Source organism: Triticum urartu, chromosome 4 (assembly GCF_003073215.2).
Source record: "Triticum urartu cultivar G1812 chromosome 4, Tu2.1, whole genome shotgun sequence".
Classification (NCBI taxonomy): Eukaryota; Viridiplantae; Streptophyta; class Magnoliopsida; order Poales; family Poaceae; genus Triticum; species Triticum urartu.
The window spans coordinates 77,193,785-77,207,089 of NC_053025.1; the positions used below are offsets into that span (position 1 = coordinate 77,193,785).

The window sequence follows — 13,305 nt, forward strand, 5'->3', positions numbered from 1 at the left end:
CCAGCTGCTAGCTGGCCTTGCATCTCACTCGTCCTCCCTTCTACGGATAACCATTACATACGTGTACGTGCCACATTTCACCCACTGCATACGTGCCCAAAGCGTACATCGCGTACGTATACGTTATGTGCAGTACGATCTTATACGAGCCCACCACATCACTTCAGTGCTGTACAATTGAAGCAAAGACTTTACAAGAGTATGCATTCACATTGTTAATTTCTCTCTTTAGCTGAAAACAAAGCTAAGCTATCTGCTAGCACATGTACATACTTATTACTAACTAACATAATAACATTGTTAATTTGTCCATTAGCTCGAAATAGAAGCCAAGTCATCCATATATGTTTAACATATATGGTAGATTGTACCTACTAATCAGATTGAGCGCAAAGATGGCGAAATTAAACTATTTCTGAGACGCCGAAATTAAAGGCCCGCGTGAGGGATTTAGGAAATAGAGCACTAGAGAAGAAAAGTTGCAAACCAACACGGTATCCTTGTTTGGTGCTAATTAACTAGTGCGCGTAACCATAAAATACATCAGCAATTTAATTTGTGTGGATAGACCTCATTTGATTTTTGTAGAAAAACGAAGCTGCATGGATTCCATCCGGCCCTGCTTTACTTTGTTTATAATCCAACTTTTTGAGGACGTTATATAATGTTTTCAAGTTGAAATTGTGCTGCCGTGCCTACTCTGAAGAAATAATGTTTTCAAGTTGGGAATCAGAGGCGCTATCCGCGGCAATTCAACGAACTTCTAAGCAGCCTTCGATTCATCATTTTATAACAACGAATCAACTTTTCAAATAAAAAGTAAAATGGAGGACCCATTCCCTTGGCACTTAGCAGCCAGGAAAGAGGGAAATGGAAAAAGGAAATGAGATATATATAAAAAAGGACAAACGAATAAACCAGCCGTACATGTAATTTTGACAAAAAGAAGGGGCTCAAATGCTAATAGTTCCACCATAGTACTTAGCGTACGTATTTATGTGCCCCTTGTGCTGTGTCCCCGCCTTGCCCACACTCAGCGACCATCTAGCCAGCTACCAGCTTCCTCTCTCGTGCCCATGACGACCCGGACGCAACCACCACTGCCGACGGGGCCGGCCCAGGCTCACCGGCGCCAGCGCGCGGCCTCCCACTCGTCGTCGTCCTCCTCGTCGTCGTCTTTCTCCACGGCCTCCTCCGCCGCCTCCTCGCCGTCGCCCTCCCCGCGCACCACCTCCATCCCCTTCTCCTGGGAGCACCACCCGGGCATCCCCAAGAGCCACTCCTTCCTCCGCGGCGCCGCGGGCCCTGCCGCCTCCCCGTCCCCGCCGCTCCCGCTCCCGCCGCCGATCCGCGCGCCGCCCTCCCGACGCCGCGCCAACCGATCGGCGCCGGGCGCTCCCGGCGCCGCCGCCGCCGACCCCTTTGCCGCCGCGCTGGCAGAGTGCACCAGGGAGCGCACCAACGCCATCGACATCGACGCGCTGTTTCCTCCGAAGCCGGCGTCGGCCGTCCGCGCCGGGCCGCGGCGGTGGTCCATCGCCACTGGCGGGGTGGTAGGGTTGCTGGACCTGTACGGCTGCAAGAACGCCATGGGCGTCGCCGAGGGCGCCTTCGTCGTACGCCGACCGGTGGTGGCCGTCGGGCGGGCGGGCCAGGGCCGTGCTGGCCGGCCCGGCAAGAGATAAGGGCCCTTCGAGATCCATCAACTGTGTGGGCTCAACCAGGTACATAAATAATGGATGTGTGCAGCGAGCGAGTGGTGGGAAAATATCGAAAAGAAATCTCACCTTTTCTTTTCGTTTCTTTTTATTTTCTTTTGCTTGTACTTTGATGGTATTCTCGATTCTACTTAGTGGATGTGCTTCATACATATAATTGAGAAAAAAGTGATATATCAACCGATATATCTTATATGGCTCTTTGTATATATATGTAAATAACGCATGTGTCTTACTACCATGTTTAAATAGTCAAGCTTTTGCCAAACTTTCGAAATTATACCGTAGGAAGACATGATGCTTTTGAGTAATATCTATTTTTGGTATATTTACGGTAATGTATGAGTATATGAACCTTCTCAAAGCTTTAGATTTCTTTGGCGAGTGTTCAAGAATTGCGCCGGCTAGCACCAGGCGTCAACAATTTGAATACGACCAGAATTCAAAAGTAACCAATAGATCGTTGTTGTCTTTATATGCGTGCATAATGCTATTACACTAATTGATTCGGTGGTTAGGAGGATTATTGTACCATATCACATCAGGGACCAACCTCTAGCTTAGAGGCCATGCCTGACGGAATATTTCTTCATGGGAGGCAACGAGGTGATTTCTTCTTTTTCACGAAGAAGTCCTCTGACCCATTAATAATATGCAACACAATACAAAAGTTCTCCAAAAGTTAAAGAAAAAATACAGCTGCATCCATGAAACACATTGCGGTAACTACAAGCAACGAAGCGCATCGAAAGCGTCTGGCCATCATTGCCCGTGCCTCACTGAAGTGAGAAAAATTAAATTGTAGTAGGCATTCAAGAAGTCGTCGTGCTACTGCAAAGGAGCAACAAACCAGAAAACAACCGTCACCAAAGATGAGAAGGGTAGATCAGAGGGGTCATACCTGCAAACACACCAATGAAGATGAGGGTCGGCCAAATCCAAACGGAACCGTCTAAAATGAATGACAGGCGGATCCAAGAAGATCCACCAAAGACCAGCATCGATCGAATTCAAGAAGATCCGACGAAAACACACCTCCATATAGTGTCCGTCAGCGCTAGGCTCATCGTTGTAACAGGGATAGAATGGGGAGGACATTATTCTAATATTGGTAGCGGGGATTGGACGACACTATGGTGATTTCTTCAATCTTGAAATTTTGTTGATACTCCTTTTCAATAGGCGTTGTGTGAGCGCTTGTTTATGTTGTACTTGGGATTTTTTTTAAAAAAACTAAGAGCGGTTATTGGTCACATGATGTACAATAGTTATTTCTCATATAATAGTCATGGTCATCGTTCAACATTTTTCTTATTATTTTGCACTTACACAAATTCTAATGGTTGGAACCCACATTCTCTGGTTAAGAATAGCTATTTCTGGTGGTATGATAAATATTAAAAACCCACTATTAGTGGCATGAACCTATAGTACAAGATCTTGAACTTTTGGTTGGAAACCCAACGTCTGACTTTCAACGGTTGCATCAGGCATTGACGGTGTGTACACATCGTATGTTTGATGAAGGTATTGTTTTGGATATTGCATAGGCATGCTCTTTGGGGTGAGGACCAACGATCAACCCTCTATTGGTAGATACGGCGCCTACGTAGTGTTTACTTGTCAAAGGTGTTGCTTGTGGAGACATTTCTTGTAATCCCTATGTTGTCCAAGACAATAGTGTTGCTGCGTGTGGTTAGTCACGTCCGATTTCTTTGTTTCTTTTCTGATTCCCATTATCTTTTTGGGTGTATGCATCCCCAATATTCTGACTAGGTGTGAATAGTACGCTGTTGCATAAATCGGGTGTAATTGATGCTATTATCTTTGTATTAATGTGGTACGCTTTGGTGACTTTTTTTTTGAAACAAAAGAGTGTAGAAAAAACATATAGCGCGACGAAAAAATGTGGCATTATTGGCCGTCCTGCCTACCGTAGAACAGAATCGCTTGGATCTATCCCACTGGCTGAAGCGGATCCGAAACGTTTGTTAAATGTTCGTGGGGACGTACGACTGCCCGTGGCCGTGCATTATTTGTCGAGTAGCTGCGCTCCATTCACTAAATTTCCAAATCTCTGAGGCGATGCGGGTGAGAGTGGGCAGACAAGTCTATAAGTTAGCAATAAAACTTCAGCGGGATCGCCGCAAGCCGCCGTATAGTAATGGCTGGCAACAGGAAAAGCAGATGGATGTCACGTCGGAGTACTTGCTAATTTGAGTTCAAATGCGTATGATTGATCACGTCGGCACGTTGCTATCTGATAGTGAACTTTGAGCTATTCTAAATGCAGGAGAGATTCGCTTAAATAGTTTGAGTTTTACAATGAATAATTAAATTGCACGCCGAAAGGATTTGGCATGTCTCCGGGCTCTCTTGTTGCTGAGCTCCATCCGTCTTTTATTTCTTCCGATTCAAATTACCTGAAATTTTAGTGTTGTCCTAAAAGCTAAAACTTTACTCAAGCTTGACCAAATATTAAAAGAAATGCTGATGTATATTGAATGAAAATATATCCTATAGGGAATAAGTAAACTAATTCAGTTTCATAGATGGTACTCCCTCCGCCCCCCCCGCAAAAATAGAAAGGTACTCCCCCCATCCATATATAGGGCCTAATACGTTTTGCGAGGTCATCTTTGATCATAGGTTAGCACAATAACATATGACATGCATGTTGCATAAAGCATACCATCGATTTCGTATGTGAAAGGAGTTTCTAATGATATAATTTTTATATCATACATCTCATATACTAATAACATTATTATTGGACAAAGGCTACCTTCAAAAATGTATTAGGCCCTGTATATGCAGATGGGGGGAGCGGTATATATCTATATACAAGAAATGTGACATAGGACAAAATTAGAACTTTAAGTAATTTAGAATGGAGGGATGGTTTTGTGAATATTGAGAATTAATTCATAGTGAATTCAACTTAGTAGCTTAGATATAATCACTTTTGAAGTTGCAAGTGGCACTTACCGTATGTTGCCGAGCTGCCACTGTCTTTTGCAGTTCTGCACTGCTTTTAGAATCCGTTTTGGGAGGAAGAAGATAATCACTTGTCAGCACAATTTGCAACAATAGTTGGTCAAGCTAAAAGAAATTTGATATAGGAAAAAGTTAGAACTCTAAGTAATTTAGAACCGAGGGATTACTTGTCACGATATGTAACATTCACAAGTAATTTATAATTAAATTCAACCTGACTACTCTCTCAGATTCATAATAAGTGTTGTGGTTTTAGTTTAGACTTGAACTAAAACCATGACACTTATTGTGGATCGGAGGGGGCAACTTACATATCATCAGTTTTGGAATTGCAACAGGAACATATCCTATGGATGCTAGTTGCCACTGACTTTTGTAATTCTTCATCTTTTTTGGCATTCAGGTCAGGAAGAAGATAGTTACTTCTCCGCACAATATGCAACAATAGGTTGCAGTTAAATGGCCACGCCCATCAATCACTCACGCTGTTGACTACCTTTTTTTAAAGAAAATTATAATTATAATTTTTATTTTTGTACATGAAGCACATAATCATACATTTGGACCGAATTTGGCAAGAGTACCTGTCCTTTTTTAAAGGAAGAGTACTTGTTATAAATGGATGGTTTCCCCCCGATAGGTCTTTTGCTGTGAAGAAAACACAATAAAATAATAGCGTGTGAATGGACCTGAGTGCAACAATCTACTTTAGAATAGTTTCACAGTTCAATGTGTAGTTGCCGCACCGGTCAATATTACCCCCTCTGGCACATTGCATTCTCATTTTTTGTGATAACATTTTCATCATTATTTTAGTAATAATATCCTTACAATTACTAAGCTCCTTAGGAATAGAGGTCTAGGAGAGCCCTATTGTTTTTACCTTGAAATGGACCCGTCTGATTGGATCATGGTTCCAACACTATGTAGCCAACAGGGTTGCGACCCATGTAGTGCCTTGTGCATATTGTCTTGTCGATTATTTTTCTCGTCCAGTTTATCAACCACTTTTTTATTTTGGTTGGTTTACCAACTAAAATACTTCCAGTCTATTTTAAAAAATGATTTCGAGCAAACACGCAGGCCCCGCCCATGTAGCGTTATGCGCATTTGCATTGACAATTTTTTCCTTTTAGTTTTTTTAGCCTATTTCTTATTTCATTCAGTTTTTCTATTAAAACATTTTTTTCTAAATATATTCAGGAATCTTCTTGTGAATTCCTAAAAATGTTTACAAATTTGAATAAATGTTTGCGAATTTAAACATTATGCCCAAAGCTAGAAGGATCGCTCTACACGTTAGTCCCAATAGCGCCGTTGCAGTCCATGTTTGCTCGACCGCCTTCGTTGTATGTGCGAAATATGAATTGCTATAATAATCATTGGCAGAAAAATAGAATTAATTCTACAACTAAGGCCCCGTTTGATAGTAAAGTTTTTTCTAAACATTTTGAGAATACTGCAGCTTTTGAGATTGCTAAAGTTTTATTTACAATGAGCTGTTTGATTGCCTCTAACAAATGTTGTTTTAATATTGTAGTATTCGACAAACAGCAGTTTTTTCTCTATATCTACTACCACTATAAAAAAAAAGAGGGCGGAGAACCGGATCATCTTATCCATCAAAACCTGCAATCTGATGGTCTACATCTCTCCAGCATACTAAACGCGTTTTACGCTTTAATTACTCACCATGCCATCTACTACCCCTATAAAAAGAAGAGAGGGGCAGATCCAAGCAATTATATCGGTCCATCCACAAAATTTAATGGCCCGTAATTGTTGCATGTTTAACACAACAAGCCACGCAATTAAGCTCGAATCGCTAAAAAAACGTTCCCACGACCTCTCGCCCGGCCCCGCACGACCTCACGCCCCCATGCCGTTCATCCCGCACGACCTCGCAACCTCACGCCCCCGCGCCGTTCCTCCCGCACGACCTCGTGCCCCCACGCCGTTCCTCCCGCAGCCGGGCGCGGGCCGCAGGTCGCCGAGCCGCCGCTCTGGAGCCGACCGACCCTCACCAGCCAACGACCACAACAACTCCTTCACCAGCCACCGATGCCTCTCAGCCCAGCACTCGCCGGCAACCCTCGCCCCACAAGGTTGTTGGCGCCCCATAGCCACCTCCGTCGAACCTCCCTGCCCTTATCTGCGGCCCCGCAGCTCCTCCTCTGCTGCATAGGCCGCTGCCACCGCCAATCCTCTTCTGACGGACGCGAGAGCAGGTCGCAGCCTCGGTGTTCCTCCCCTGCCACCCCAGGTACGCCGCCGTCGAACAGACATCTGGTTCCTTACAAGCCGCCTCTGCCGCCCGCCGCTCCTCAACATCTGCACCCACGAAGCTGCTGCTAATTAAGGTACGTTAGCGCTCCCGTGTCGAGTGCTTTGTAGGATTCGAATTCATTGGATTTTTAATAGTTTCTTAGCACTCTATTTGTGAGGATATTCCTATCAATTTCTAATTTAAATTCTTGTGGTCCTCCAATCTTGGGAAGGCGTCACTACAATAGGAGGAGCGCTAAGGAAGAAGGCCCATCAGGAACGTTGTTGCGGCGGCCGCAAAGGCCGGAGAAGAGGTGGATCGGTTCTCACCAAGTATCTGTGGCTCACGGTGTTCATCCGACTTTCTAGAATAACTAGAAGATGAGTTACCACAATTTCTACATCAAAGGTTCGATCTTTCAGTACTTTGTTGTTGGGCGTGCCTACTAACTAATTTTATTTGATGAGTCAACTTAGGAAACTACCGACTGGGGCTGAATGTAGTTGTTCATATGATTTCTTTCGTGTTTGCTACTGATAGATCTTTAACTTGCATTTCTCTACTATGTTTGTCTATGAGATCTGTTGCGCTTGATAAGGCCGACGTGCACCAATGTAAACTTCAGATTGAGCTTACAACACGGCGAGGGATTACCTTGATTACTGCATGAGATACATCTTGTACCGGTAATGTTTCATGCCAGACTTCCAACATTTCAGATTTCACTTCAAGCACATATTTTTTCTCTGAACTTTGGAGCTGAATCGAGAGTAACCACTGAGTATTTCAGTTATTTTTCAGCAAGACATACTACCTCAGTTAAACTGCCCCAACATCTTATATTTAGGAATGGAGGTAGTACATCAGACTTAATGCAGATCGAACAGCTGAAAGTTTATTTTTATGATATGTTTATTACTTGGTGATTCCAGCTGATGTACAACACTTACATTATTAATAAATAGAAAATAAATTTAATTTGAGGTGCTTCTATTTATTCTCTAATGATGTAATCATTTAACTTCTATGTTTTTTTCTTGTCAACAAAAGAGATATTTCTTTCAACAACTACTTTTGAAGGCTGCTACTGCCATTTCATGGTACACTTTCCTTTTGAAAATTGTCGAAGGAAACCAATGCAGAAAACAAACAATTGCCCATGAACTGATGCTTGAAATGCAGGAAATCTGTCACTGTGATCTTAAACTGGAATGCACCCTCTTGGATGAGAGTCCAACATCTCGAGGGAAAGTTTGGAACTTTGGATACTCAAAGGTGCTAATAGTTAAGTTAAGTATCATGGATCGCTAAAAATGACTTTTCCCTTTTACGCTCTTCAATTCATATATCATATAGGGCTATCTTGCTCTTGCTTTCCATACACTCCTTTAGCAGAACATCATCATATTTTTTGCTGCTTAAAGAGAGCTGCATCATTGAATTAGCAGAACATCATCATATTTTTTGCTGCTTAAAGAGAGCTGCATCATTGAACGGTGCACAACTTTGAATGGAAACTGAGTAAGGACACTGATGCCCTATTATCCAGCCAGTAACTTATTTCTTGTGCTCTTCCGAACTGGAATACCCTAATTGCTAATAGTTTTATTTAGATGTCACCTGAACCCGTAAGCCATGTTTGTTGCCGTGTAATTTTTTTGACACTTCCTTAAAGTTAATCATATAGGACTACAGTAGTTGCTTCTTTATATTAAAGTAGTCTGCTTATGAGAGATATAAAACAATCCGATTCGATGACCATGAATAATGTGGGAAATTCTAAATTATTTGATGGACAATTCAACACACTTGAAAAGTAAAGATGGCTATTTATGAAAAGGAAGATTCTATGTCATGCATTTAAATTCTAAGTTGTCATACTCTCCCTTGACCTGCACAATAAAACTGCTCATAGATGTGTCTCTGCCTTGGCCTCCACAATGACATTGCCTTGATGTACTCCCTCCGTTCCTAAATATAAGTCTTTTAAGAGAATCCACTATAGACTACATATGGAGCAAAATGAGTGAACATATACTCTAAAAGGCGACTATATACATCCGAATGTTGTCTCTATAGTGCAATCTCTAAAAAGACTTACATTTTTTTTTGAAACGGAGGCAAAAGCTTTGCCTCATCCATTAATTAAGAAGGAAACGGACAAGAGTTTGCAACACATTGTGAAAGAGAAAAAAAATGAAAAATATTACATCATGGTCATTACTCTCCCGGCATCAAAAGACCCACATTTTTTGCCCCGGCGGTGATCCAAAGTTTAGCCTCGCTCTTTATGTTGATAAATAGGATGCTGGGTGGGTTGAACTTGTTGTGGAAAATCCTCGCGTTCCTCTCATTCCATATAGTCCAGCTAACAAGCATTGTGAGGGAGGCCATAGCTTTCCTATGCACCCTCGTTGCGCTAGACATCCTTGTCCACCAATCCTTGATCGATCGCTCCCCCGGCCAAGTAGTAATATCCATGGTATCCAATCGTAGCCATACTTTCAGCATTTCCCAGAGCCTCAACGTGTATCGGCACTTGTAGAAGAGGTGAGCCACAGAAGGAGTACTATTTAGAAGGAGTACAAAAAATTACATTTGCTCACAGAATAATTTGAACTGCTTTATTAACATCAATATTTTAGTGGCACAGTATGCCTCACTCCAGGAACAATGTACCATTGCCAACGCTTATACTTGAATTTTATATGTAATCATTTTCCCTCATTGAACACCCCTGTCTCTTTCTTGAAGTGATGGGTATCACTGGAGTTTGACAAGTACATTTCTAATCTAGCTATCACTAGAATTTAAATATTTTTAAATGTATATTCCAGTTGTAAAATGCCCATAACTGAAGCATTGGAACTCGGCTCGCCTATTTGGTCATGCCTGGATCAGTATTGGGCGCATCCCACCATGACATGGCTCTGCATGCCAAGGGCGGTGTGTGGCATGGTTGGACAGGGGACAGGTTCTTGCTGGTGACAAAAGGACGAAGGAGAGCATAAAGGTATTGGTGCTGGTTGTCGTGGTGATGGTGCAGATGATGAGATAGTGGCGTCGGCGCATCGCTGATGTGGTTGAGTACACTTTATAGCTGGTTAAGAGGACAAACAAGAAGAATTGGGTGCAGCTGAAGCCGAACAAGTATTACCGGAGCTACCTCCACATTGCCTTGATCCTAAATTAGAGGACCTATTCATTCATTCATTGTCTTGATTTTGTGACTGTTCAAGAGGTTTTCTGGATTACCTTTTTATGAGAAAGGTTTTCCATTTTTTGTCCTCAAACACAAGTTGCATTGCATTATGAAATGAGTATACCTATTATTGTTTATGTCATCAGTGGAATTTTTACAAATACTATGTATGATCTAAACAAAGGATGGAAATCAGTTTTAGTTGACACAATATTTGAAGTTATGATGAAACTGTACAACATCCAATATAGTTTATAAATTTGCATGGGTTGTTATTATTTATATTAGTCAAAACGTGCGTTGCATGTGCATGCTTACTAGTAAAAGAACCCCAGACCTGTTTTAAAAAAAACAGAGAAGGTGAAAAAAAGGGACTGGTGTCGTTATCCTTCCGCACTCTCCTCAACAACTCGCTACTCGCTCTGGCCTCGTTCCAACGCCCATGCCGCTGCCACCCTCTCGTCTTTGGAGAAATCTTCCTCGGCGGCCATGGGGAAGGAAAGAGACGGCAATGGAGAGATCAAAGTTGATTACTCTGCCCTTCATCCTCCCTCATCGCTCCTCCTCCCACCTCTTCCCGCGGACCACCGGCCCCTTCCTCCGCACGGCCATGCCTTTCTGCACTCTGAATGCCGCTGGTATCTGCGGACGGCACCGCGCCGCATAACCTCAAAACCTCGACACCGTCCGGTCGTTGCTAACGAGAAGGCCAGGAGGTTACGAGGAGCTCCGTGTGTGGTCCGCCAGCGACAAACCCCAGCGCCTGGGGGAGCAAGAGTGCGCCTAGCATCACAATTGGCACTGGCCGGTGGTCGCCGATAGCCGATGTTGTTGATTGCTTGGAGTCTGGCCGGCCGGCTGTTCCGTTGTCGTCGGCTGCTACAGCCCGCATGTTTTGTCTGAAACCTGTCATACCATAGCGATTTTGCTGTTTTCCATTCAGACAATTCAGATTGGTATCCCTCCGGGCTCCTCATGGCCCGTATGTTAGCTAGCTGAGCGTGTTAATCAGCTCCAGCCAGCAGACGGATTATAACTAGGAGATGGGGATGGTTTGGTTACTATGTTAGCTAGGTGTGTCTCAATGCATCAGTTCCATGTCAAAGTATGTGGTGATGGCACTATTATTATTATTATTATTATTGTTGTTGTTGTTGTTGTTGTTGTTGTTGTTGTTGTTGTTGTTATTATTATTCTCTCAGCCACAGTTGATCAATGGTTGAAGTTTGAACACAAAGGCTAGGCTGCAATACAGTGTTTTATGGCAACAACCAAACATGTGCTATGTATTGTAAATACTTTAAAAAAACTCTGTTATGGTAAAACCATGTTATCTCATACCTACAGACAAAATTATTGCAGTTTTTGATACTTCGGTTTATATAATACTCCTTCCGTCCATGAATAAATGTACATCTAGCTTTTGTCTTAAGTTAAAGTTTTAAAATATTGACTAACTTTATAGGAAAAAATAGCAGCATTTATGACATTAAATTAGTATCACTAGATTCGTTTTGTAATGTACTTTCATGATATATCAATTTGATGTTATATATTCTACTACTCTTTTCTATAAAATTGGTCAAAATTTTAAGATTTTGATTTAGGGTAAAAGGTATATTCGTAGATAGAGGGAGTACTTTGCTATCAAACACAGTCTAAGGAACAGTGCGATAAAACGCGCATTACATCTAGTAGTAGTTATACTAAATAACTTTATCTTTTTTCCTATCTTAATAAAATGGGCAGCGCTCCTGCCTTTTCCGTCAAAAAAAGAAAAGAAAAGAAAACTAAGGTAGAAAAGAGAGCACTCGCCAGCAGTGCTCTTCAAGATTAACGTCGCAAAATCTGGCCTACAAAGCAGCTGTTGGTGTTAGTAGCACGATTTACGTGTCTGTACGTATAATAAATGTATAAAACAACACATGCATATGTTCCTTTTGTACATACGTGGGAGGATGGATGAAATCATTGCGTGCAACAACTTCCCTAAATTGGTCTCCCCTTTGCTTTATGTTGGCACCGAATATATAAAAACAAAGCGGGAAAACGCTTACAGTGCACTACACTCCTCGGCACCATCCAAACGGATTTTTATCTTTTGAAACGTACACACGGTACTCTTGTGTATATCAGGAAAATAATGATTCCAGCCGAAACCAATATCATTATTTTGGGTTCGAAATAGAGGGCAACGTCATGCTGTTGTGTTGAACCACTGAGCAAGAACCCCGGTTAAGTTTTCAAATGTCGCAAAATATTTAAATATTGGGAACCTGGGACGCCAAGTGGACATAATCAATGGGTCACCGGACGTGCAGTGCAATAATGGTCGCGGTTATGATTGTTGTAGCGGCTGCAAGCCCACGATAACTCTTTTGGCCATTTTTACAAGTTACATCATCTACAACCACAGTTGACGTATCTGAGAACCTATACGTCGCGGATTGCTCGCATTGATCGGTAGTACACTGTGAGCGTTTATCGAACAAAAAGATATAGATAGATTCGGGTATAGATAGTTCATCCGACAGACTAATCGGACCCAAAATAGACAAAGTTCACTGGATTAAACTACATATACAGATAAAAAAGACAATGCGGAGGGCGAGATCACCACTTCTTTGTCGGACCCTTGTTGTCGGCGGTCCATCTCCTCTGTGTACATGTCTATGGCGGGAGGATCGTCATTGTTCGAGCTGGTGGTGTCGCTCTTCGACGCGAAGGAGATGTATGGCGCAACTCTGCTCCCGGGCGTGCCGTGCCGGCTTCGCTCTGCTTCTCCCTTGTGAGGCGCTTCGAAGCCTCGAGCCCGAGGCAGAGCGCCTTCGCGTTCTTCCACCGGAGGTGCCATGCGTCGGTCTCTGCCGTGGTGAGCGAACGCCGAATCACCTCGCGGAGGAGTGCCTCCTCCGAACCCACCGACACGGAGCATGTGTGCTGATGGGAGGAGCCGGGATCTGTCGCCGCCGCTGCCTGCTAGCGCTCGCATAGGGCGGCATTCGCCTTCAACTCCGGCATGCGCATGCGCACTGGAGCCGCGAGCACAAGCACCCAGCGCTGCCCGGGCGGTGTCAGAGCCAGAGGGGAAGGGGAGGGGGTCACCCTACTCTAGATCTAGA

General features: G+C 43.2%; 1 protein-coding gene across 1 annotated transcript; it reads left to right on the top strand.

Annotated features, from left to right (window-relative positions):
• Positions 1–988: 988 nt before the first annotated feature.
• On the top strand, positions 989–2,043 carry LOC125553588 (early nodulin-20-like). Its single transcript, XM_048717355.1, has one exon. The coding sequence runs from the start codon at positions 1,077–1,079 to the stop codon at positions 1,683–1,685; it is 609 nt and encodes a 202-aa protein (XP_048573312.1). The 5' UTR covers positions 989–1,076; the 3' UTR covers positions 1,686–2,043.
• The last annotated feature ends 11,262 nt before the right edge of the window (positions 2,044–13,305 follow it).